Source organism: Corvus moneduloides, chromosome 1 (genome assembly GCF_009650955.1).
Source record: "Corvus moneduloides isolate bCorMon1 chromosome 1, bCorMon1.pri, whole genome shotgun sequence".
Taxonomy (NCBI): domain Eukaryota; kingdom Metazoa; phylum Chordata; class Aves; order Passeriformes; family Corvidae; genus Corvus; species Corvus moneduloides.
Genome location: NC_045476.1, coordinates 115825187 through 115851702, shown reverse-complemented (window position 1 = coordinate 115851702; position 26516 = coordinate 115825187). Strand labels below are relative to the sequence as shown.

The 26516-nt window shown below is 39.5% G+C and overlaps 1 protein-coding gene across 12 annotated transcripts in view; it reads left to right on the top strand.

Moving 5' to 3' along the window:
* The window catches only part of ZNF521 (zinc finger protein 521), a 230143-nt gene that overhangs the window by 23044 nt on the left and 180583 nt on the right, over positions 1-26516 (top strand). For all 12 annotated transcript variants that reach the window (XM_032123789.1, XM_032123865.1, XM_032123807.1 and 9 more), the window contains one exon: positions 1298-1477. In XM_032123789.1, the coding sequence (XP_031979680.1) occupies positions 1298-1477 (180 nt within the window). The remainder of the gene's footprint in view (positions 1-1297; positions 1478-26516) is intronic.

The window sequence follows — 26516 nt, the reverse complement described above, 5'->3', positions numbered from 1 at the left end:
GCCAGGGAGCCCACTCCTGGTTAGCCACCCGCTTGGCTAAAGAGCACAACATCTTAAAATGTACTTGCACAATCTCCAGTTATTATGTGAGTTCATACTTGTTTTCTAAAATGACTTGTTTTGGTCTCAGCTCTCTCAAATATCTAAAAGGAAAGATGAGGTGGCCAAATCAGAAAAGGAAAAAGTGGTGAAACACTTGCATTCCTTTTGCTGGAATGTACATAACCATTTTTTTTTCTGCATTTCACTTGTTTTAATGTGGTTCCCAAGAAAAAACAAAGTTAAGTGCCAGCTTGCTTTATTAGGGAAAACAGATTGGTTTATTTCTGTCTTTTGAAGGAAGCTTTTAGTAAAATGGGCAAAAAGTCAAGAGTAGTTAAAGCTACTGTGTTCCTCCTCAGAGGAGGAAGAAAAGTTCTAGGCTACACATTATCTCACTGAGCTGGTCATCTGCTGAACTGAGGCAGTGCAATGAGCTGTGAGGTGTCTCTGCACACATGGGTAGGTGGTGAGGCTGCACGTTTCTTCCAGTTTAGAAGCTTCAGTTGGGCTCAGGACTGCTGATCAGAGGCTGGAGCTATCCCCCAAGTGCCTGTTAATACGTCAAACAGATAAAGCTTTCTTTGTGCACTATGTAGCCTTTATACTAGAGTGGTTAGTTTCCAGTTTTCCATGATGTGGCAAACACAGGAACTTGATCAGCATTGTCTTTAAGTTGTATACAAGTTCAAAGCATGGGTAGCATTTTGACCCAGGGTATAAGCTTTCCAGGGCTTTGTGTCAAATAGTGTGGTGATGGAGTATTGAAATGGGTTGTAAAATAGAGATTAATTTCATGTTTATGTAAATCAAATTTGTTAGTCTCTTAATTCTGGTAATTTCCTGCAAAACGCTGTAGTTAACAGTGAAAAGAAGTTCCTGCACACTCACTGATTTGATTTTTCTTTTCATTGAAAAACTAATTGCATAGGTGGTTTATCCTTTCTTACGATGATCAAAGCAGCTTCAATAGCTGTGATGAAATTGACAAACCTAACATTGAAGCATGGAAGAATAGCTTGAGTGAGAAATGGAGCTGCATTTGTGGGAGTAGAAGGGAAATTTGCTTTTCATTGAGATTAGGAAAAAAAAATAAGGAGAAAAGCCTCTTTTGCTTATTTAGCAATAAATTCTACAGTGCGCTGCAGGCTCATGCCAAATAGTTTTCTTCTCATCATTAGCACAACAACCTATCTTGATTTTTTTTCAAGTGTTCTCTTCTTACATGCCTGACATCACAGTCTTGATTTTCTTTCAGACCCGAACTGTAAACTAGAAGACAAGGCAGAAGATGGAGATGTGCTAGACTGTAAGAAAAGGCCGGATGAAGGGGAGGAGTTAGAAGAAGAAGCTGTGCACAGCTGTGACAGCTGCCTCCAGGTGTTTGAGTCACTGAGCGATATCACAGAACACAAGATTAATCAATGTCAACTGACAGGTAAACAATACTTATCATTTTGTGGCTTTGTGCACTGTTCTATTTCTCATTCCCATCCTCTGATTCTGATATCCCTCCTTTCTCAGTTATTTTATTCCTGCACTTGAGTGCTTGGTTGAGACCTTTATAAACAGATTTTGGGACAGGATTATACTGTAAAAGGAGCATTATAAAATTCCTTAATACCAAAGGATATATGACAGCTGTGTGTGTTTTCTAGATTCATACTGTACAGCTTTGCTTAAACATGTATTTTGCTAGGTCGCTTGTGAATGCAGAGGGCATTTGTAAGTGGGGCTTAAGAGGCATAATGTCACATAATGAATGAATTTGCACAATGGCCTGTTGCAGATCTGAGCTGGATGTTGTGTTAGTCTAATCTGTTAACTACAAATGACTGTACAGTAATCAGTAACTGAAAGTTGAGAGGAATTAAGCTAATTGTTAGAGGGGAAAATAAAATCTCAGCTTCAGCCAAGGGGCAGAACTGAGTGCTTATCAGATACTACTGAATTGAGTAGAGCTGGGTGAATGGACCTGTATACCATCCAGATTCCTCTGAAATTATCGTAGATAGCCCCCTCACTGAGAAAACCATGTGAAACCTGCTGAATTTAAATTTAGTTGGTTTTTCGATGGTATACACTGTAGGTCCAAACAGGCTCAGTGTCAAGAGAAAGGCATTTAAATTTTTTATTAAAAAGTGTTTTATTTTTAGCCTGTACAGTGGAAAATGTATTTATTATGTAGTGAAGTTTTGTTAAAAACCTTTCTTTATTATGAGTTTGTAAGTAAGAAAAACCATCCTTCCCATTTGGGAATGCTTTTAGAAAGTGTCATTGTGTGCAAAGTGGCATTGTGTTTGGAGAGCTTCCTGAGTTTTGGTTCAAATAGGTCCATAGGCTAAGCCCTGTCAGAATGAGACATAAAAGTCAGATAGCAGTACCACTCTTGAGGATGAAGAGTGAAAAGATGATGAGCAGAAGAGGAATAAGTGGGCAGGAGAAGAAGAAAGATTGAGGAAGTAATGTGGATTTGTCAAATGATTTTAATCCTCACTTCAAATTATGGAAGATGAAAATCTGCTGCAGCAAGAAGTGTTTACTTTTATTAATATATTGCTTTGCCTTTTCTTGCCTGTAAAATGTATTTCTGACTTGAGATACAATCAATTCAATCCTTTTCTAATCACTCCTACAAACTTCCAGAATGTATTTGTCTACAGTGCTCATTATTTCTGGCAGTATGGATATTCTCTCTTGACTTGAAATAACTTAAACATTTTTCTCCCTTTTTCTTCACACCTCTCTCCTTTCTTTTGCACTTTCTGTGTTGAAAAATTGGTGGCTTAACTTGTCTCTTCCTTCACTCTCCCAGAAAGCACTCCCCTTGCCTCAGTCCCCTGGCTCTCCCCTTCACTGTCTCAGAGCCCATTTATTTCTCCCTGTGGTTTTTTTTCCTTGTTCTGATACAGCTGTTTCTCCTTTCTGGTTAGTTAGTTGCTGCCCCCTTCTACCAAGTGTTTCCTCTGATTTAAAGCTGCAAGCAGAGTGCACTGAACAGTGCTTGCACGGTTGGGTTAAGAAACTGGAGAAAAGCAGGTGAGGGGAGCAGTAAATAGGAAGAATCCTGGACCACTGCTCCTGAACACAGCAGTTCTTGCTGAGAGCTGTGTTGCTAAATGAGAGTGAAAATAAGGATGCTGTATTAGTCAAGCTGAGGGGCATATGTGAAGGTAGGAATACACGTACATACGATGGCAGAGGATGGGGAAGTGAAACTGAATCTTGAAGGAAATTGTTTAAGTTCCTGAAAATATCTTTGCCTCTCTTTCAAGGAAATTTGTGATAGTGAATGGGTAGAGACCAGGCAGTGTGGAAGCTAATGAAGTGAACAAAAACCAAAACTACACACCCTTCTGGAGTACAAAGTTGACAAAAAGCCAACTGTCCTCTGTTTCTAAATATAAATGACCTAAATACACCCTTAGAGTTGAAAAAGGGGCCTGAATGACATGGCTGGTGTTGAGGATTTCTTCTTAGGCAAAAAAAAAACCTAAACAGGTGGTTAGTGGGGTAGATTCAATGCAGGGTCCTAAGGTGCATGTATAACCTTACACTAAGGACACAACATTTAAGACAACCTCATTGGCTTAGATTATTTTTAGATAGTCTGTGACAAACAGTTGACAGAAGGAAGCCTAACTTTCTGTTCTGAAGCACACTATATATTTGACAAAAATAAGGGTTGCTTTTAGCATTTTAGTCAAGCTCCCTGGACTCTTGTCTTTCTCTTGGACTTCCACAAGCACCTTTGGGTGTCACACTCAAAAGTTTTTTAAAGGAAAGTGTTATCAAGAAGAGCTAGTTGCACCTCCCTTTCCCATCACAGTCCTCTGATGCAACAGGGTCTTACATAATTGCTCTGATTGTGTCCTTTTGGAGGAGTCCCGCAGAAATTAGGAGACACTCTAAGGAGTCAACTAATATGTCTACAAACCTGTCAGTCACTACGTTGTTAATGAAAGGCAAGAGGTTTACAAAATGTACTTTTTCCTACTGTATTCTGCTATTTGGATCAACTGTGTCGTCTCTGGAGGAGGGCAGAGTGTATCATCTATCTTGAGATGTTTCCAGTCTGAGTCTCAGGCAGGGAAGAGTTATCTAAGATGCCCATTATGTAAAAATGCCAGGGCTGTCATCCTCTGAAGGCCACGTTTAAGTTGTGAAGCCCTCCAAACCTATTCTTCAGATGGCTGAACCAGCTGCTGAAGCTTGTCTGGATTTTACTGAGCTTCACTGTGGTGCTCTGTGAGATGCACAGGGAGCTGCACTGTGAGACTTTATGAACTGTGTATGTTGATCCAGTTGTAGGGTCATTTTCCATTCAGTTTTATTGGGTAAAATCTACAACTATGTTGCTGGAACAAACAGGATGACAAAACAATGGCTTAAGGCAACCCTCTAGTAAAACCCTGAATATGAAACGTGACGTTTGAGTGTCACAGTGTCTCGACTGCGCCTAGTTCTACCAGCCTTGTAAAATGCTTGAAAATGAGGCTTGCCACTTAAGGTTTTCAAACTGATGCTCTGGCTTCTAGTTTTTGCATTTGAAAATATCGAATGTGTTCCTCTGAAGTTCTGGCAGCTCAGTGGAAGGAGTAAAACTGCTTTATTGAATCTTCATTCTGTACTCTCAACCAAAGACAAGAATGAGGAGAAGGGAGCTGGTTTATTAAGCAGTGCTCCCAATCTCTCAAAGTGTCAGTAACCCCCCCCTATTCAGAGGACAGTGGAAGATGAGAGTTACTTACACCTCTGTGAGATGTAGCTCTCAGGATCATGAATTGCTGTTCTCTTGCAGATATTTTCAAAGGAGGAGAAAAAAGTTGTCCCCAACTGGTTCCTTTCTGTAATCTGTTGTTTGAATTGAACTCATGTTCTTTTTTCTGGAGGAGGGCATAGCTGCTCTTTTATCCTAATGTGTGCGCTATTGATCTTTTCAATTTGGGTCTGATCCAGTATCCATTGAAGTCAGTGAAAAGATTCCCATTGACTTCAGTGGGGGATGGAACAGGCCCTTCATGAGCTATTTAGTAATATTTTTTGCTATCATCTGAAATTCTTGTACTGAAGCTTTCTCTGAAAAGGTGATGATTTATTTATGTTAATTGCTGACAATTCCTGTGATGTTTGTGGAATACAGATAATGGATAAATGGGGGGGAAAGTTCGAAAAATTCTTTGCAACCAAGGACAGATAAGATGCTGAACTATATTCATTTAGTCATTACAAAAGATTGGCAATAAAAACATGGATTTAATAGTGCTTCTCTCTGATGTTAATGCTTTTCTCACTGTGTTCTTCCTGCAGCATTTCATTTAATAACTCAAGCCACTTGCACATTGTCATCCTCTATGTTGTTTTTATAAGCAAAGGGTCCAATTAGCAGGGCTATGAGCCTGATATCTTTCTAGTATATGTCAGTCTGGATCTCACTGGAGGAACTTGAAAACAGCATCAAATATGATGCACTACTGATAAACCCTCAACTGCACCTCCTCTCCTCTTCTGCCATCAAGAAAAGAAACTTAACTTTTTTCGTTGCTGCCATATATGCTGTTGGTAGGACACAATGTGTCAGACACTTTCTCTTATTGTCTCCAGCTCAATTTATAATCCCTTTTCCCTGCACAGTGCTTTGTGCGTTTATTTTCCCTTTCAGTCCTCAGGGATCCTGCTTTATGAAGTCTCCCGTGTCCGTGTGAGAACTGCCTCTCCACTGGCTGGCTCTGTGGGCAGAGGTATCCAGCTCAAGCTTGGTACTCTTCTAGATCACTTTGGCGTCAGAAATCTCAGCCATAACCAGAGTGATACTGGAACAAGGAGCATAATCATGCAGTGAACATACTGGTCTAGCTGGCTGAGTTGCTGAATAACTCAGCAGCAGTGGACATGCTGGCACACAAGTCTGCCATTGTCCACCTCAACGTGAGTTACAGAGCATGTTACAGAACTTTCCTACTAGCCCTATTGGCATCACAGGGTGTAAAACTTGCCTGAAAGCAGGCTACTGAATCATATGCAGTCCTAGCTTCAAGGCTAAGCATGGTCTGAGGGAAAAGACATGAGCTATTTCTCCACTGGAGATATTTCTTTGCCTTTAGGTTGTTAGGCAGGCTCCGTTTTATGCTTTAGGCTCTAGCTTAGTTCTAGAGCTCTGACAGGTTAAGTATGTCAGGTAGAGCTGATAGCCATTCCTGTTATCACCTAAGCTGTTTCTGATATTGAAAAGGTTACTGGTCATAGCTGTGTGTCCCCTGCCAATGAAGAGATGCAGTCCTGCCCTCTAGCCTTGCTCAGAGATTCTTCTCTGATGCCATCTGAAAAGAATTCCAGCAGATGTATTAGGGGCTCATTGTTCCAAGTGCTGGTGTCCATCAGCACTGGAGTATCATGAGGGTGGAAACTCATAGATAAGTCAGTATTTCTATGTTTCTAATTAAGACCAAAATTGATTTTCATCATCATCCTGAGAAACACCTACTTTCATGTCTAGATATGAGGAGCTTGTGCTACCTAACAGCTTTACAGACAGCATGCACCATGAGTGATCATGGACTTAGCAAACAGGAGGCAATAGAGATTCCACTGTAATGGTTTCCTTCTCTTGCCTCTTTTCTCTTCTTCCTAGTGCCCAGGAATCTTCCATCTTTCTGAATGGGTTGGTAATGCCACGACCATCTCCTTCACTAGAAGACTTGAAAACTTTCCGTGGGATTTTAGTCCCAAAGGTTGTATGCTGTGCACAGTGAGACTACAAGATCAATCTTACGAACACTTGGTGTTACCATGCTTTGATGTCCTAGCTAGAACAGCTCTTCCTGCTAGCAAAAGAATCCTGGCCAAACATATTGCATTTCTTGACAATATTTTTTCGGTTTCCACTACATGTGTGGAGAAAGATACAGGGCAAGGCTCCATGGTCATTTCAGCATCACAGAGAAAAATCTGAGCTTGATCAAAGTGCTTCTGAGGACAAGGACCCTAAGAAGTTAAATATATGATGCACCAAAAGCATATTCATCTGCTTCATTGCAGTTGGTGGCACACTGCCAAGCACTGTTTGCCAAGTACAGTTACTTCACTTGAGAGAGTCACCCTGTTTCTCTAGAGAATTCCTGCACCAAGGACTGCATATGGATTTTACATTAAACAGTTATTGAATAAAAGACAAACAGTGTTTGGACTGGGGACTTGAGCTCAGGCCTCTCTTTCCTTAGAGGGCTTCCCACTTCTACTTTTCCACTTGCTTTGGACCACAAACTTCTGCCTTCTTTTTCACAAAATGATATTCTGTTTGACAGAGTGGAAAGCAGATCCTTACCTCTAGTTTCTTGTCCCAGCCGACTCATAAGGTAGTTTCCAATTTGTAGCCTCACATCCTTTCATTATTATGTGGTCCAGGACCCATATCTGCAACTTCAAATCCTTGATATTTGGGGAAAAAAGGGGAATAGGGTGGTAACTACAGCTTCTGCCTCCCAAGATCATAATTTTGAATTCAAAGAGCAACATAAAACCTCTCACTGGACTTGGATGAAAGATTTATATGCAGTATTGAATGGCCAAGGCTATACAGAATCTGCCATACAGAAGTTCATATGCAAAACTTCATGCTCCTATGGAGAATAGATGAAGGTCTTAGTAATTGTGTTCTTAGATTTTCATATCAAAATTCTGTGAAAATAATTCTTAGATATGGAGGGAACTTGTATATGCTGTAGCTGGAAGCTGTGAAAGTAGAGAGCACAGCCTTCTGGTTGTTCTTCAAAACCCCTGTGCTTATCTTGACGATCCATGATGAACAGCTAACACAGGCAAGGAGGCATAAACCCCCTTCCCTTTTGCTTGGAAACCATTAATCTCTGCTCTTGAGATTGTTAATCAGTCATAAAACCAGTAGATCTTCATCTCCTGGGTGTTTTAAAAGCAGCCTGTAGCATTTCCTGAGTTGTCTGTCAGTGACCTCCTGTAATAGAAAGCAGCTGATGGTCTGTATCATGGAACTGTTAGTCTTGAATTGGGGAAGCCCTGTAACAAACCTGTTCATGAGTATTAACTGTAAATGCCAGAACTCTTGCTCTGATTCAGGTGGGAGAGGAAGCAACCAGTGTCTTCCAAGAGGGTTTGAGTGCTTCCTGTATGTCTTTCACTGATATTTTTTCCCCAGTTTTTCTTCCTATTCTCATCTATGTTCTAGCCTGACTTTCCACCACTAAAAAATGCTGATGATTTTCTTAGCACGTACTAGAAAGAGTTGTGGTTGGCTTATCTACTCCACGTGTCCACTAAGGACTTTGCACCATGAGAACCTGAATTCCCAACATAATGTCAAGATACTGGATCTGATCTGGTGTCCCTGCACCGGTGATGGCACCATTGCCTCACTGAGTACCATGGACAGAGACACCCCCTTGCTGGCCCAGAAGTCCTGATCTGCAGCAGAAACTGCTCAACTCGAGACTGTAGCTCTCTCACTGGCAAAGGGATTTGGTGTAGGCAGCCCCAGTGCAGAAGTTACCAGGTCTAGTTCTTGGTAGAACTGTCTCTCTGCTGTCTTTCACATTTAAATAATCTGGGATCTCGTATGGGGCTCTCAGGGCTCATCTAGCAGCTATCCATGCCTTACTGGGCAAATGGAGTAGGCAGCAGAGTTGGTCCAAAGGGCTCTTAACACCCAAGGTGTACATTCCTGTCTGGAACATGAACCCATGTCTTCCTGGGACTTGGCCATCACACACTTGAACCAAGCTTTTGACTACTTTTGCTCAGACATTCCCAAGTAAAACTCTTTCACTGAAGATAAAAGTGAATCCTGAGGACAGCAGTACACTGGTTTGCAGGCTACAAGACACCATGTATGTGCCACCCAGAGTCTAGTTTAAAATCACAGAATCATTAAGGTTGGAAATGACCTCCAAGATCATTGAGTCTGACTTTTGAGTGAACACCACCCTGTCAGCTAAACCATAACACTGAGTGCCATGTCCAGTTGTTTCTTGAATGCTTCCGGGGATGCAGACGCGACCACTTCCCTGGGCAGCCCGTTCCAATGTTTAACCACCCTTTCAGTTAAAAAGTTCTTCCTGTGGTCCAGCCTGAACTTCTCCTGGTACAGCTTGAGGCCATTTTCTCTGGTCCTAGCACTTGTTGCCTGGGAGAAGAGGCTGACCCCTACCTGGCTACAGTCTCCTTTCAGGTGGTTATAGAGAGCAGTAAGGTCTCTCCCAAGAGAGAGTTTATTACATAAACAGTATACCTTGGTTCAGTGTCTTCTTCCCAAGTCATGCTTAGCAGTATGACTTACAGTCATAGTCCCAGGCTATAGCAGAGGACATATCTATACGGTGATTTTTGACATACAACTGTGAAAGCATCAACTGGGATGCCTGACATTCTGTTGTGGGTGAGTGCAATATCATTAGGTTCTGGGAGGAGCCATGATAATGTCATTAATTGTTCCTCTTCTGGCTTTTCTATTTTGTGTTTTCCAAGCTAGCCCTCCATCACTGCCCCATTTCGAAGCACTGACTTGGCTGGCTCCCTGGCTTTTTCAGAGTTAGTTCAAATGCCTCCCTGGCACTCTGTTGAAAATCTGCCCTAGCTAGGTCCAGAACTTTGCTTTATTACAGTGACAGTCTGTTGTTCCATTTATTTATAGCCACTGCTGGGTGTTCTAAAGGTCAAGCCATTTCCTCACAGAGCATTTCCAAATGGGCAGTACAGGGTATCTCTCTGCATTACTGTTTGGCTACTGTGACTTTCCCATTGAATATTAACCTTGCTCTCTGAGTGTTCAAGTGACATCTCCCGCCTGCTTCAGAAGAGGGTCCAGTTTCTGAGATCTGCCAGGTGATGACATGAGGTAATGCACTGACCTTTATCAGGCATTCTGTGCAGGACATAACCACCAGTGCTCATTCCAGTTTTGGGAAAGCAGTACTATAATCACTATTTGATCTATGCAGCTGAAATTCCTAATTCTTGTTGTCCAAGGAAGATGTTTGCCTGCAGGGAAAGGAACAGAGAGGGTGGGGGAATCATCAACACTGGCACATATGTGAAAAAGAAAAAATAGTCATTACTTACCCTATGATAACTATGTTCCTTCCAATTACTGTTGTAATCGATACGGATCCTGTGGCCAAGCTTGTCTTGTTTTTCACAGTCCTCAGCAATACAGACTTTGAATTGTAAAACTGCTGCTGATACAGGGTTGTAGGTACCCTGACCTTTACCCAGTACAATGGGAATTCATGTGTATGATTCTAATAGACACACTATTAGAAATAAAATAATGATTGTCTTGCATGTATATATAGATATACACCTCCAGTCCATATTGACTACAGGGTTTCAGAGAATCAACTACCTTGGAGTAAATACCTGTTGTTTATTTTATGCTTCTGTTTTACTGGAATATTTATAATATATTGTCAGTGTATTACAAAATGGGTCTTGTTGCCATGACAAATTAGCCTTTTTAAGTGGTGAATTTCCTGCACCTTCTAAAATAATTTTCTTGAAATACTTGCTGTTTTTATTATTGGCGCTTACTTTAATTACCATTTAGAAATGAATGGAATGGGAGGTACAACAGATTATCATTACTTATATGTTCAGCAGTTAAATTCATAGCTTGAAAACCAAATGTAACAAAATGCCCCACAGCTCTTTAACACTTTGCTTAATACAGTTGTAGAAAAACCTTAATTCGTGTTTATACAATCAGCTGTAGAGTGTTAAGGCTTCTGGGCAATGTGGTAGTTCACTAACACACCACCCACATGGGCTTTGTTTATCCTTTTAAACATAATCTGGAGCGTCTAAAACCCCACTTTTTAGGAAACAAGAGAGTAGTTGGAGGAGAAAGGTCCTTGAAAACATTCTAGTCCCTGCCTGGTCTTGGCATAATATCCTGTCTGAGATGGTTGTAAAGTCACTTCTGCTTCTATACTGTGACTCTGTTAGTTTGGAGGAATTGGTTTAGGACAAAGAGAAAGCACCTTTTAATTTACCCAGGGTGTTCTGAGCTATACCTTGTGCCTTTTGAGAAAGACACCTTTTGGTATTGAATACTCTGTTGTGGAAATCCACTGTAATGATCAATAGAAATTTAGCTTTGACACAGGGTGCTGCATCGGTGAAAAATATTGGAACCTGAAGTCCCTTTTACTAAATCTCCTCTGTCTTTTACAAGACACCAGCTATGCATTTATTCCAACTGTTCATCCAAAATGACTGATAGTTGAGTCAAATTCCTTCTTGGTGTGGACCCTTAATATTCCTAATTTTATATCCCTGTACTTGTACTAAGAGGTCATTGTCCTTAGCTGAGGTTATCATTTGGGAATGCTGTAGTGTAACTGATACCTATGACCTCTTAATAAGCATCAGGAGCAAGAGATTGGGATCATTCTACAACATGCCCTGGGGGTAATTTCCCTTCAAGAAGACAAGCTGGAACTGTTCAACTTTTTTCTTTCTTTCGGTTTTTTACCTTCGGGGGAAATTGATCGATTTGGAGATGATTATTCCATAATCTCCGAATTTTTCTCTTCTACACTGCACTGGGAACTCCTTGAAGTTTAAAGGGATGAGTCTCTTGTGTGCACTGTGGAATGAACCCAAGGAGTTTATGGGGACAGGAGTCCTTTTAGCACAGTTAGTGTAATTTTAGGCAAGTTTGAAACTAAAATACCAGGAGGACCTGTGGACAGAAAAGGGTAAATTTGTTATTAAATTTGTCTGACTAAGTGTGATCACTTCTCTCAATGGATGCTTCATTTGGGATTCATTTCCTGGGGGAAGAAAGTGTGATTTTCTCAAAAATGTAGACATATGAAAGACATGGTAGAACAGAGAGTTATCATTGAAACTAACTATAAAAGGTGAACTGGCAGTCAATATTCTGCTTATCTTGTGCTTAATCTTTTGAAATATTCAAACTTGTCAAGGAGTATTTGTCATGGATTAAATAATGACATGAAACACTGGAACTTCATCTGCGAAATTTTGGTTCATATTTACTCCTAAAAGTTTTATCAAAAATGTTGCTATACGTGTACAAGAGATTTAATATTTTTCTGTGTAATATTTCTGAAGCATATAAAGTGCAGGAAATTATTTTGCCTTTATGTGAAAACAAGGAAAGTATGCTTTCAGGACAGAGAATGGACTGGAGCCTGTCAAGATGTCTTTTGAAATAGAGCTCTACATAAGATAGTGCCATGGATTGGCACTTAGTCGATGTGTATAATATATGGGAATTAGTTTTAAATTTCATAAAAATACCTGTCACTACTTTATTACCTCCCTCACCGTGACCAGAACTGGTGTCTCTCATTTGTTTTACTGCTGGATCCCAGCAGGAAGTGCAGTCTAATGACTGAAGGAAGGTTGGGTGACTCATGCGGGGGAGGCTGGAGAAGGGTCAAGTTTTTCAAGTACTTTGCAAGGCTTCTACCAGCTGTAAAAGCAAAGCACAGGGAAATGAGACTGGTAGTTGCTAATTCACCTTTCTCTGACAAATGCAGGCTTCAGCATGAGTGCATAACACATCAGTTTTACCATCAACACATTAATTAACATCATTAATTTTTCATGTGTATGTGTTTATTTCTTATTGTTGTTATCCGACTTCAGTACGTGGCCAGGAATGATGCTTGAATTTTTGCAAAACACTGAGCATGTTCGATTTTTCCTGTAAATTCAGTTTCTAAGCAACACATCTTTGTCCTGAACTATTTTAATGTGTCAATAACCATAGATTTCTGTATGATGCTAATTATTCTTCTAAACTGCCTTTGAAATACTTAAAACAGGTTTAATATTTGCTCCTTCAGTTATGTTCTGATTAGAAAATTGTGTATTACAGGATAATCATTTCTTCACAGGCATCTGTCAAGCCTGACTGGAGAATGTTCTTCAATTTTTGTCCATAGGTTGTTGTCTGTAATCTTTGCTTCACTGAAGCCAGTGGAAAAGTCATTATTATGTTCGCAGAGGGCAGGATTTCTTCTAGTGAGTTCAAATTCTCATTCTGTTTCTCTCAAGATTTTTCTCCTTGGCACCTTGATCTCTGCCTTTCTATTGCTCTGTCATTTTAAATTAGTCAGTGCTTAACCAACTTATTTTCACAAAGCACTTCCCAAACAAGCGACAGGCTGTGGCATTAACTGCAGTTATTTGCAAACAGCTTCCCGTGGCAGGTAAGTTTGAAAGTAGAAAAGCTTCCCCTGTCTGCCATGATACCAGACACTCCCTGGTAAAACTCTGTGGTAAAAAAGGCTGAGGAAATGGAAGAATGCAGTTTATCTTATTAAAATTAGATTCTGCCTCTTTTGTGACTCTCTCTGACTGCCACTGTCGTTGATTTTTATCTTGTTATTTACTGTACTTGCTATTGAGACTACTTTTCTGTCCTTGTTATCTCTATACTTCCCATTCTTTTACTGAGGGTTTCTGGAACTGTGCTTTTATTTCTATTGCCTTTTTCACTATCTGCAGGTCAGGTACCCCTGCAGTTCTCCCTTTGGCTGAGAAGGGTAGGAATGATTTTCTGTGGTCCTGGAATATCCCAACTGCTTCTCCTTCTTGTCTGTTCTCCCTCCTTTTGCATTCTGCTTTTCTACTGTTAGTACCCTTTTTCCTCCACAGTATCTAGAGTAGTGCTACTATTCCTGTTGAGTACTTCAGTATTTCAGCAAGAATAGCAGAGCAAAATTCGGTCAAAATACTTGGTTTCATTCTACAGCCTCTGCTGGACTTGATGGTGCTTTTTATGGGAACCAAGAATATAGCTGTAGTCTCAGGTCTACAGCCCATCTTGTTATTTGCACAGTCATCCATTGCAACAAGTTTATCCTTGATTTGATCACTTTTTAATTATTTTTGTAAATGCTCTGGCTTTTGTGTAATGTTTCTTCAGGAATATACCATTGTGAATACCACTGAATGTATGACAAGTTCCCAAGTGGTAGGAACAATCACCCTTCATAGCATGGGACAAAAGAGCATTTGGAATTCCACAAAGCATATATTTTTTTTGTCAGTGCAGGCATAGCTGACCCTGACATACTGTTGAGGGTGAGTTTGTGGATACAGACTTGGCTTCATGAGAGGCATGGAGCCTTTTCCATTGCGTTTCAGTTGTTGGACAGTGCCTGAAGTGCCTAAAATTTCTTGTGCAGTTCTCCTCTACAGGCATGGAAAGAAGCCCAATAAAAATTAAAGGCTGAATTCTAGCTCTTACAAAATTCATCATCTTGGATATGAAATCAAAGAGCATCTCTGTATGCTGTGAGTCCCACAGATTTTTTTTCATACAGTGGTTTTGAAACTGCACCTCAGTTAGTAGATCTGTGAGGGTGGTGAACAGGGCTATAATGAATGAATACATGTTCACCGAGTCAGAATTGTTCTTTGCATGTGGGGGAACCTTATGTTATATATACCTGTAAGAATTGCACAAGGCCTTTCATTCTCTAATTTCCAAAATTTTTTAACAACTATTTACCTACAGCAGCATGAAATGTAGTCAGTTTTGTAGAAGACAGCAGCTAACACCAATGAGACATAGTAGGGGGAAACAAGAAATTCTGTCCAAGAATAATGTGGCAAGCCTACTGCTCTTGTGAAAAATGCCACAGGGTCTCAGTGTCCACAAAAAGCACCACAACTTTTGAGGTACGAGTGGGTGGATTATTCCACATGCACATTGTCAAAACCTGGCTGATGCTTTGTACTACTCATGGAAGTTTTGTGCTTCAGAATGGTATGGCTCTTCTTTGTCACCCCTTCGTTTCAGAGGTAACTGGCAGCACAGCCTCTTTTACCATGCACAGAGAGAGGCTGGCCCTGATAAATCAGCCATAGCTGGGGAATATTCTGCCTCCAAGGGCTGTTGGTCCCAGACATTCTGAGTCAAGGAGGTGAGGAAGGCACTCAGAGTAGTGTTCAACCCTAAAGTCACATTCTGGCCCTCCCTTGTCTCCTTATGTCTACTCTCTGGGAGCTCTAGCACAATATTTTGACTTGTGAGCCCAGAGGGTTGACTGTGTGGCAGATGCTTAAGGTAATTATGGGCTTACTTATACATTTTGCTGTCAAATTACGTAACTTTTGATAGAGGACATAATGTATGCTTTCTAATGCACACTCATGGAAGCTTGGGGTTCTGCCTCTTACTACGTAGCTTCAAAATCAAACCACATGTTTTAACAGAGCCCAGTACAATCGCCATAAAATGTGTGCAGCATTCCACCTTTTCCTTCCATAACATTCTAGGATGTATAAATACAGGATACTCTGTGGAAGAAAAGTTTGGATTTGAAACCTTTAACCGGGATATGTGGAATGTGTTTACCAAACCATGGAAACTATTAGGTGTACAGGAAATGCTGTGTATGTAAGTAGTCAATATGCTCTTAGTGAATTGAGACATGGAATAATCATTCTTCCATCAGCCAAGTGCAGTAAATGTGGTTTGCAATCCAAATGTTATTTGCATAGTTTATAGGGCTTTTCAGCTATTTTCTTAATGAAGTATATAGTTTTAGCAGAACTTTATGCCTACTTCTGAGGAGGGGGAATGGGAAGAGCAGAGAACCACATCTTTGACAAACAAATGAAAAAGAAATTTTGATTATTTTGTTATTGACTAAAAATAAGTTTTCATTATGGTTGCATTTGGTGATACTGGAACTGAAGAAATTTTACTTGGAATGTAACAATGGCAGTTAACATTTCCTCTGCTCCCACGGAAGTGTCCTTTGGATGGCAGAGAGATTTTTCAGCAAGCATCTTTTTCTTAAGAAGATATTGCAACTTCTGTCTGGCTCTAAGTTGTACATTGTAGTATCCTCTTTCTCCTTCACTCTCATACATTGCTTAAAATGCTAGATAAAAGGTTCTTCTTTCTTACTCCTTAAAATGAGCAGTTAAATCACAGTGAAAGAAGAGTAATTGCATGTTAATTAGATTGCATATTAGCTTTAGGGACATGGCTCCAATACAGAACTCTGTAGTTGTCTTTTGTATGATAGCGTTTGCCTGTAAATTCCGGTATAATTGTATTGTATGTTTCAATCAAAAATATACTTCTCAGTTAGCATTTTTGGTAGCATTTCAGCTATAAGAAACAGGGACAGTCTTTTTTTTTCCCCTCAAGAAGCTGTCCATCATCTCCAAAAAGTATCTATATTTGTGCATGGATAGCTAGCCTATACTGGTGAAATGCCTCGAAAATAGCATGTGTAATGTTATATTATTGTGTAAGTAAAGACTGCAACACTCCCATTTTCCAGACCTTATGGGCACAATCAGGTGTACCATATTTTAAGAAACACTAAGCCTGTCTGAGCAAAATGCCTGCAGAATCTTATGCTTCTCCCTCTATTTCTGGGGTTTTTTTGCCTTCTTTTTTTTAACACAGACCTGGGTCAGATTTATGTAGTTCATTTGAAGTTCATGTAGTGAGTGTATTAATCATTCAAAGACCAATAGCTAAATAAAATTACTTAAAATTTGTGACTCTAAAACTGATCTCATGAATTGTCTTCTGTTCTTTGGCACGATCCTTTTGTACCCAGTCTGCACTGTTTTCTATGAGCTGGAGCAGAAGGGAGGAAAGAACAAAATTCCTATTTCCAATCTAAGGCATACTTGATGACTTTTTTCTTCCCTGTTATTTAAAATTAGACCTGTTCACTGAGCCTACTTCTTCAGCATTACTACCACTGTTTTCTCTAAGCTGAGGAAGCATAAAGAAATTATTCCCAGACTGAAAGCTAGTAAACTTCAGACTAGAATTTACCTTTACAGGTAAAGGTAAGTAATTTCACAGAATATTAACCTTCTTCACATTGCCTCATTATTCAAGGCTGGGTCTTTCTAACTCCTTTTCATCACCCCCAATTTCTCATTCGTTTTAAAAATTTCTTACCTGTCTTCCATTCTGTATTACATTTGCTTAGAATACAGAAGGTACTTGTCTTGGTAGAAAGGGAATAATGATGTGTGTTTCCTATGCCAAGTTTTTTTAAAAGAAAACTTATGAGTAGTAGAAATCCATTCATCAAAAACTATTGTTTCTCATTTTAAGGATTTTTGTGTTATGATTAGTTGTCTGTCCTTTCAGTAGATTCATAAATGAAACAACCAATATGGTTATTCAATACAGATTTGAGGAAGAAAGTGAGGAAATGTTTCTATTTAACTGTTGACAAGAAAATTAATGAAAGCCGTTGCTCCCTCGTGAAGAAAATAGGTTTAAAGTCCGCTCATTTCTTCCATTGTTAAACCATGAGGACGTTTTAAGCTATTTAAAATAAGTGATCCTGAAAAGCCAGGGTACACGAAAGAGGTTCAGAGAATGCACAGCGGAATGTGGAGGGGACTAGGTGAGGATAGATGAGTTAGACAAATTACTGTTACTTTTCACAAGTAATCACTTACTTATTCTTACTTACATCAGAATCCTCTGCTTTGTGTAGATAATTAGTAAATTTAATGTTTTCATCCAGAGAAAGGCATACAACAATACAGCTTTTTTTTTTTTTTTTAAATAAATTTGAACTTCCATTTTGAGTGATTGGTGAAGAAATACTGAGTGTGTCTCTCTTAAATGCTGCCTGTCTGGGGTTTAGCTCCTGATGTGACAGTACTTTTTTTGCCTTAAGCCTTTGGTGTATTTATCCTCACAGTGTCTCAGAAAGGTTAGGAATATCTAAGGATGCTTGAAAATTAAATAAAAAATGAACTTAATTACTGAAGGTGAGATACACATGAGGTCATGATCCCAAAACACTGTTTCCCAAAAAAGACACCTTTCTGGCACATTTAGTGGTCTCTTCTCTTGTCTGGGGCCCAGAACTACCAGTTTTCTCTAAGCTGAGTAAGCATAAAGAAATTATTTGTAGACTGAAAAGCAGTAAACTTCAGACACAAATTTAACTTTACAGGCAGAGGTAAGTAATTTCACTGACTATTAGCATTCTCCACATTGCTTTGTTCTTTTGACCATCCCACAATCTAACACTTTTCACCACCTCTTCCAGGCCATCAGTGAAGGAAACTTTTGCATATGAAGTGAAATGGTATACCAGGAAATTATTTTTCAGGAATATTCCAAATTTTGGGCATTAAGATGCACAGATTATTTTGAAAGGAAAAGTAGCACACAAGAAAGACATAATAATAAGTCTGCCTTGCCTATTCAGTTCATTTTTAAATAGCATCATGCAGTTAAAGTGCAGGAAAGTGCTGCTGGAGATCCTCTGTTAGAGCCTTGAGGAATGGAGGATGTGAAGGGGAGGTTCTTTATTCAGTGGTGTTGCATTTCTCACTGTTGTTTGCCCTTTTCCCCTTGGCTTAAGGGGGAAAAGAGGAATATATGGCACTCCAGGATGGAATTACTGATACAAGGCAAACCTTATTTAATTAGAATTATAAGTTAGGCTTTCCCTTATATGAGTTATGCCAATTAATACTGTTACAGAGAAGCAAGTCATGGTGCATGCATATACAGCAATCATTCCCACAACAGATTTCCATATAGCTATAAAACTGAAACTGTAAAACATGGTTCCCACGTTGTCCTCTTCCCATGACAGTTTACACCATTGTATTTGGGATAAAAATTGAATTCTTGTGACTCTGAATTTAAGTTTTGTTGAACTTGACTGAGAAGATCTGGAGGTATAAAATTTGGACCAACACTGCTTTGCTACATGCTTATATGTTGATTTAAAATACAGGGTCCTATCCATCAAAGCTTCTAGTTTAGAAAACATCTTCTGTGAATCTTCATGAAAAGTATAGCAAGCTCTTATACAAATGCCTATTGTTTATAGAATTGTATTCAGAAGTGTGTCTTATCTGAGTTCTCAAATACCTCTCTCTGCAACTCCAAAGTAAAGAATGAGGCTTTAAGATTAGAGGCTAACATCTGCTAAGTCTGGCTGTTTTGCATATCTATATACCATATAAATTTGTCCAAATGATTTGCAAATAGGTATGCATTAAAGTATAACCAACATTTAGTTTACTGACCATAATGTGCTATTCATTGAAACAAGATTATGACTTGCAGATGGATTTCTAGTCTTAAGTAATTTTGCAGATGTGTAAAAAGTCTTCTCTAGAACAAATGAAAGGATGGCAAATGGTGTTAAGTAAGGTGAAGTGGATAACATGATTGCTAAAATCTTTAATTGCTGAATAAATATCTTAACAGCTGAAAGGATGCAGAGGTGCCTGAGATCCATGTCTGTTTTCACTGAAAGCTAACAAGACAGTCCTCTGCTCTTTTACCCTCATTACTGCTCCAGTTTAATTTATGAAACTTACAAGCTTTAAGTATTGGCATGAATAAATGTGACTGGACAAAACAGTAAACAGGATCATGTCTCTGTGGTTTTAAGTAAGTGATGCTAAAAGCAGAACTAGCATCCAAAATGAGGGAACAGAACTTTGGATTTCAATGTAGTCACTTCAACATACAGAGATTAACCTTTCCTCTAGAAGCAGAAGTTAGGTATAACTGTGGCAGCTTTCTTCAGCCTTTTATTTGCTGTTACTTATTGCTGTTTGCTAGAGGAAGTGAAGATGGAAATACCTGAGGAAAGGGCCTTGTGCCTAGTGTAATAATCAGATTAATTTGGGAACCTAAACTGTATCTGTTCAGAAACTCTTCATTCATAGTATGCATGTTTAGTTATGTTATACTTCCTTTAGAGGAAGGCTGAGCATGAGCAAATAATGGATGTTCAGGCCCCTGTACTGCTGAAGTTACCCAGAATTTTGCATTGGGGTCTGGATATTAAAAGGGACGAGGGTGATTAAGAAGGAAAGCTTATTGCATAGATGGGAATAGAATGGATCACTCTGCAAAGACTCTTGCAGTAGTAGTGAGCAGTGACTGTGTTATGTCTGCATTGTATGGTATAATGCCATGCACACAGTTCAGCTCTCTAAGAAAGAGAGTTGTATTCACTTTCAAGTAAACAACTTTTCTTTCTCAGGATGCTGCTTCAGTTCCGGGGCTGGCAAGATCCCCGGTAGCTTGGGTATTTCGTGTTTGCGTTAATGCACAGCGTGCAAGTGCCAAGTCTGTATTTGATTTGCAAAGGACAGAAATGTACTGGTTTCTGCTTAATTTCCTTGTTGATGTTGTATGTTGTCTCCATGGTGTGACAGACCTTTGGTAGAGTCAACTCTTTGAGATAGAAATTTCAGTAGCAAACGGTAGTTTCTCATCTGCGTCCTCTGAACTTGGCAGATGCCTGAATCCAAGTGACAGAGGCTTTATCTTGGAAGGCAGAGGTGCAGTTTATTTCCAATGCATTGCTCATCCTGTAGAACTTGTCTGTTCACTGTTGGCCTACTGCAAGTTACAGGAGTGCATGGGTACCTTTCTGTACAGGGGAACAGGTTTTTGTCTGTTAGCAGTACTTCTGTGTCACACCCTCATTACAATGTGTTTCATTTTATATTCCATTTTCCTTGTTAATTTGATCCTGTCAGTAGTTAAAACCAGGTAATTTGATCCAGAAATGATGTGAATCATCTATGGAGAATTGAAGCGTACAGAAATTTAACATGAGAGAGAGACCTGTCTTGCACCTGTTTTTTTGCACTAGTATACAGTGACCCTAGAGAAGTTAAACAAGGAATTTTCTTTTGAAAGAGAAGGCAGAAATTCTGCATGATATTAAGGAGAAAAGAGCCTCAGGGAGGATCTTTCAATCACTGTGAGCTGACAAAAGGCTCCAGAGCAGCACAGTCCACTTTTAGTGTCATGTTGAAGAATGGAGACACAGTTCAAGGGTGTGCTATTAGTATCACCAACCCAAACTTCAAGTGTGCATGTGATGGAAAGGACCCTGCTGTAGACAGCTAGTTCATCTGCTGAGTGTTAGTAACATGAGAATACTAACAGGTCATTTCTTGAGATCTTGTTAAAGTTACAGCTCAAAAAATTCCTCAAGAAATTTGAGTCATTGGTTTATTTATCATTATTTTTAAGCTGAAGCAAGCCGACTGTTTTTTAAATATAGAAAATGAAAACAAAAGAGAACAGCCAAGAGAAGCACAGGCACTGCTGTCATCTTTATTATTACCCTGTGCCTCACTCAGGTGGTGTTCACAGTTACCTGGACTACTATCAGACTCATGCCTCGAGGACATCTACAGTGCTCATGAGACAGGGCTTTATAGAGCAGACTCATACAGCACTCTGTTTCAGAAATGAAGTGATTGCTGGCCAGGAGAAATGAAAAGGGAGCATTACATTAATTCCCACTGCAAATGTGATCTGGACCAACAAGCTGTAACCTGTGCTGACAGGGAAATTATCCTTGCAACTGTATTTTAAGGGGGAAAAGCATTTTTGGATAAGATGTAAGACAGTTTCCCTTTGGAGGTGTGGGGGATGGCCATGTTACAAAGGACAGGGTGAAGCTCTGGAGTGGGAGACCATAGAAGGGTTCTAGTTAACAACTTTTTGAGGCATCCATGTGTCATTCATCAAACTTGCCTTTTGTCTGTCTGAAAGCAGAATAAACAAAGGAGATGGGCTCCTACATCATTCTTCTCAGTGAAGTAGATAATCTTGGTTCACTGAGCAGAATATAAAAACAAGTCATTCTCGATGGCATATGCTATGATGAATGCTTGATTTTGAATGTCTGAGGAGAGCACACCCTCCCCTCAAAGCCACAGTCTGAGTATGACACCCGCAGCTTCCATGACCAAAGAGGATGAGAAAAATGTTTTAAGGGAGGAGGTCTTGATGGCACATCAAGGTAGGCATTTATAAACTGTCATGACAGAAAGCTCTGTGTGAGAACAAATAAATACATGAGCTTGTTTTTTCAATTTATAAAACTGTGTTTACCATGGTTCATAAAAATGGGAGCAGTAATTAGGATCAGTATGCAAATGCTATTTAAACTCGCCGCAATTACTCCCTACCTATACCTTTCTTCCCCATTTTCTTTTCTCCTCCAGCACACTTAAGCCAAAACACAACCCACACCAAACTGGCCCTGCAGCATCAAATCCGACAGATCTAAAAATAAGGGAAACTGAATGCATGAAGTTGGAGATTTTATACAGGGCACCTGCCAGCTTTTCAGGAGCTAACCAGAGGAGTGTTCTCTGAGTAAAGCACCTCAGGAGACCTGTCCTCTATCATGTATAGGTTCGACATTAAGATTAGTGGATGAGAACAGTATTGTAAAGGATGGCTGAAAGGAGTCTGAGGGACAAAGTGGATGGCAAAAGAGAGTAATAATGTTCTTGTATAAAACCATATACAGTAACGGCATTTCTCCATCTTTCATCAGCCAAAGTTTTGAAGTGGTCTAAAGATGAAATTCTGTAGGAGAATAAAATGGTAATTTATACTTCACTCTACAGATCAAACCCTGAGAGCCTCTGACATCATACAAAAAGGTTGTTTGGCCATTGGTTTTATGTGGATGGCCCAAAACCCAGGAGGACCACAGCACACCGCCACAGAATTCAGGCATGTTTGCCCCTCTTGAAACAGTCTATGTCATCTTTCTGTGCCTCTGGTAACTAATGATGATTCATTGCCAGTAGTACACTGGTCTGGGTGTTGGATGGTTCATCTTCACCTCAGTCTCGTTCTGGCAAAAAACACATCAATCATTCAGTGCCACCAACAGAAACCAGAAGAATGTAAGTCTGCCAGCCATTTCTTCATGCACACAGTCACCAGGAAGGGTAATGTCAGGAAACTGTGTGGCACCCCACAAGAAAGCACTCTTGGGCATACAAGCAGTAGTCATCTTAGGGGAAAAACAATACATGGAGTCACTGCATGACTCCATACATTATTTCCTCTGTGCCCATGGGACCACAGATGAGTCAGCAACAGTTCATGCTCTGTAGTAACAAAAGTAGCTGACAATTGTAACAAAATCAGTATGGATGCTTGGTTCTCATCCAGGGCCAGCGGGAGGTTCTCAACCAACAAAGCCAATGCAGTCTAGTCTATCAGGACATCTGTTGCTTATGAGGGGAGTATTGTAAACAAAGAACAGCCCTTTCTTCTTGTTTTATCTGCTCATTAACAATGTGATGCCTTGTGAACCATAAACATACAGCTTGTGTTAGTTACTGGCTTTGGTGCTGATTATAGTGTTGTCAGATAGGAAGTCGCCTCTTTTCAGATATTTGCAGCATTGTTGCAGGTCAGGAGAGGAGCTGCATCACTGAGGTGACCAACTATCTTAGGGTATGATACCACTGAGAGCTGGTTTTCAAACTCCATAGAAAATTCCCCCTGAAAGGGAACACTGAAAGCTGTAAAGCCTATACTGAAAAACAAAAAGCCACAACTGCACTGTGCCAGAGGGAGACCACATGAGAGACTGAGGCTGTCACCAAAATGTCCTTGCAGGAGCTGGATATTTTTTAAATGAAAAATTACAAGAGATGAGGGGAAGCAGGGGATGCCCTAATGCAGAGAAAAGGTCCCTCCCATCTCTCCCAACTGGTGGAAAAACCTTGTTGCTGAACTCCTTACTACGTGATTGATTTAACCCTCAGGGTGTGGGGGAACACTACCACCAGGCATCCAGAGTGAGAGGAGAGCTTCCCTTCTGCAGTTACACAAATAGTGGCCAATCTTTGCAAGAAGATGACATAAAAACCTTGTAAGTTGTGCATCAAAGAGAAGGATTAAATCCCACATGGTTCTGCCAGATGTCCAGTTAAGTCCCTGAATCGTGGAAAAGAATCATGAAAAAGAATCATGGAAAGCTGGGATTTTTTTTTTAGTGCTATAATGTTCACAGACAAGAATAAGTCACTTCTCAGGCCCCATCTCAACTCTTGTGCCCAGGCAGGAGGGATCATACATTTTTCACTATTCTTTTTCTCCTCCAGATGGATTTGGCTAGATGAGCAGAATAAGCATAGTCTTAGAGGGGGATTTTATTGTTAGGCAATAAGAGATAGGAGTAAATCTCTCCAGAGTTTCATTGTGATGATCTACCTCTTCACCAAATTCCTTTGAAAAATCCTGTTTCTGTTGCATTGTTCCCCTTTACTTGGCATTTGCTATCTGGGTTTTGCTGTGATTTACATAATAACTTGAAAGCAAACTGCACCACAGTCTTTAGAGGGTTAAATATTCAGTGTTGGTGTATGAGTCCCTTTGACCCCAGTAAGACTTCTGCTCGTGCAAGAGTAGGGAGTACAGCCTTGTCTCTGGCAGCCCTCAGGCAGTAGTTAGGATTTGTTCTAATTAAAGGAGTCTCTTGTAGGAATTATTCTGCATTTCCCAAATACGTAACCAATGAGTTCTTCTGCTAGTTCCTTGTTCTGCTTTAATAGGGCTTTCAAACATTTCCTCCAGGCTTTCAGAGAAGTTGTTTCAAGTGCATTATTCAGTATTTTAGGCTGTGGTCATCACTGCATTCTTTCTAATCAAAGTACTTTTTTGGTTATTGTTTATATCCATAAACTACAGGCAGCATCCGTACATCGATTTGGCTGATTTTCCATAGACACTCTGAAAATTGTAAGCAAAATTGCTTTTCATTTTGTCTGACAGCCAGTTTTAATTTTATTCATTATTTTATCAGATTATATAACATTTCTGTTGTCTGCATCTGTCTTCCGACTGCTTTTTTCTCTCTTCCTTTTTCCCCCATTATGTTTATGCTGAAAATATGAAAACAACAATAAAGAAGAGACCAATAATAGCTTCTTGCAGTAAAAAGGGCTTATTAAAAGGATATTTTCTGCCTGGGTGAAAAAATTCCTTGAAAATACCATAAATACTTTATAACACACAGAGCTACACTTTTATTGTCTTCAGAACTTGATGGTCTAGATAAGCCATTAAAAAAAAAAAACCAAACAAAAATGTCACATTTAAAAAAAATAAGTAGGTGAATTTTCTTCATAGTCCAATTAGGCAGATTCCAGATGAAATATCTTTTAAAAAATAATTAAGTAACCATACAATGGGTGAGAGCTTTTCAAACCAGTCTGATGACAAAGCAGATATACTTTCATTTTGTAGAAAAATTGTTAATACTGTAACATCCAATGGGCTTGGTTTTATTACATGTTTACAAGGCTCTTCATTGTGGTCTCAGCAATATGAAGAGCTCTGCAAATATGCAATAAAAATGGAGCAGATTTGATGTTAGCACTATTCGTTGGTGTCCCTCATAGCAGGGAAGAACTCCTATTTAAATAACCACTGAGGGTTCTTGGTGTGCTCCCTAACCTTGGATTCTAAAGATAAGGAGCAGAAGGAGGATCTTTCTACTGAAGTTTTTAGATCGTGTTTTGTTTTCTTTTCTATAAGTACATAAAGTCTTTTATTTAAGATATCCAAGATTTGCTGGTAAGGATGATTCATAACTGAAGTCCAGTTTTCCTTTGGGATAAGGCACCAGTGTTTGTTTTTTGTTTTTCTAGCATAGCAACTGAATTTCATCATTCGTTTTGTCATTTAGCAATAGAAGACAACTTCACCAAAGAAGCTTACAGTACAAGTAAAATTGGAATTAAATGGAAGCCATATGTTTCCAAGGTTAAGAAAAAACTATAGTTTGTGCTATATGGTTTTTAACTGAGAGAGAAGTATACTTTGTTGTCAGTAGCCTTGAGTTTTTAGGTTTTTTTTAATATGTATTTATTTTGTTAATGATAGTTTGAAGAATGCATTATGCCCAAAGTGTTCAGAGCAAGGTTGTTGCCTGGCAGTAATCCATTTCTTAACTTATGTACAACAGTGGAGTTATTAATGCTAGTCAGGTTATGTGCAAGGATTCAGGAAAATTCTTTATTCCTCATTGACTCCTGACAGTTATTGTACCTAGGAACTGGGTAACGTGTTCTGAAGTGAGCAATTATGGAAATGTTTACTTCACTGGCTGCATGTAAATGTGTGCAGAGAATGTACCAGAATTTTTCCTTGGGGGTATTTAATTCTCTCCAGGGCAATGAAAATCAAATGATTTCTTTTTTTTTTTTTCTTCCTTTTTTTTTTTTTTTTCCAAAGCTGGGATGTTTTTTTTAAGTGCTATAATGCAGCTGAATAATGATGAATGCAGTAGACAGAAAAGAAATAGGGAGAGAACTACCAACAGATCTGGAAAACAAATTTTAAGGTGGAAGCTAAAACCAAAAAGGAAAAAAGGGGTTAGGGAGCAAGGGAAAGCTTGTGACAGATTCAAGTTTGCTGGAAAAAGGATATAAAATGGATACTCTAGTATTCAGGAGTAGTACAGTGCATGTAATACATCTGTTTTTTAAGAACATAAGCGATTGGCTCAGTATTGTTCACATCGCAGGGCATCACATTTGCTTGTTAATTAAATGCAGTACCAGTACCTACTGTCCCTGAACAGTTGGGGAAAAAAATCCCAGTATGTATACATATCTGAAATTTCTATAGATGCATGTGGATCTCATGCAAATTACAG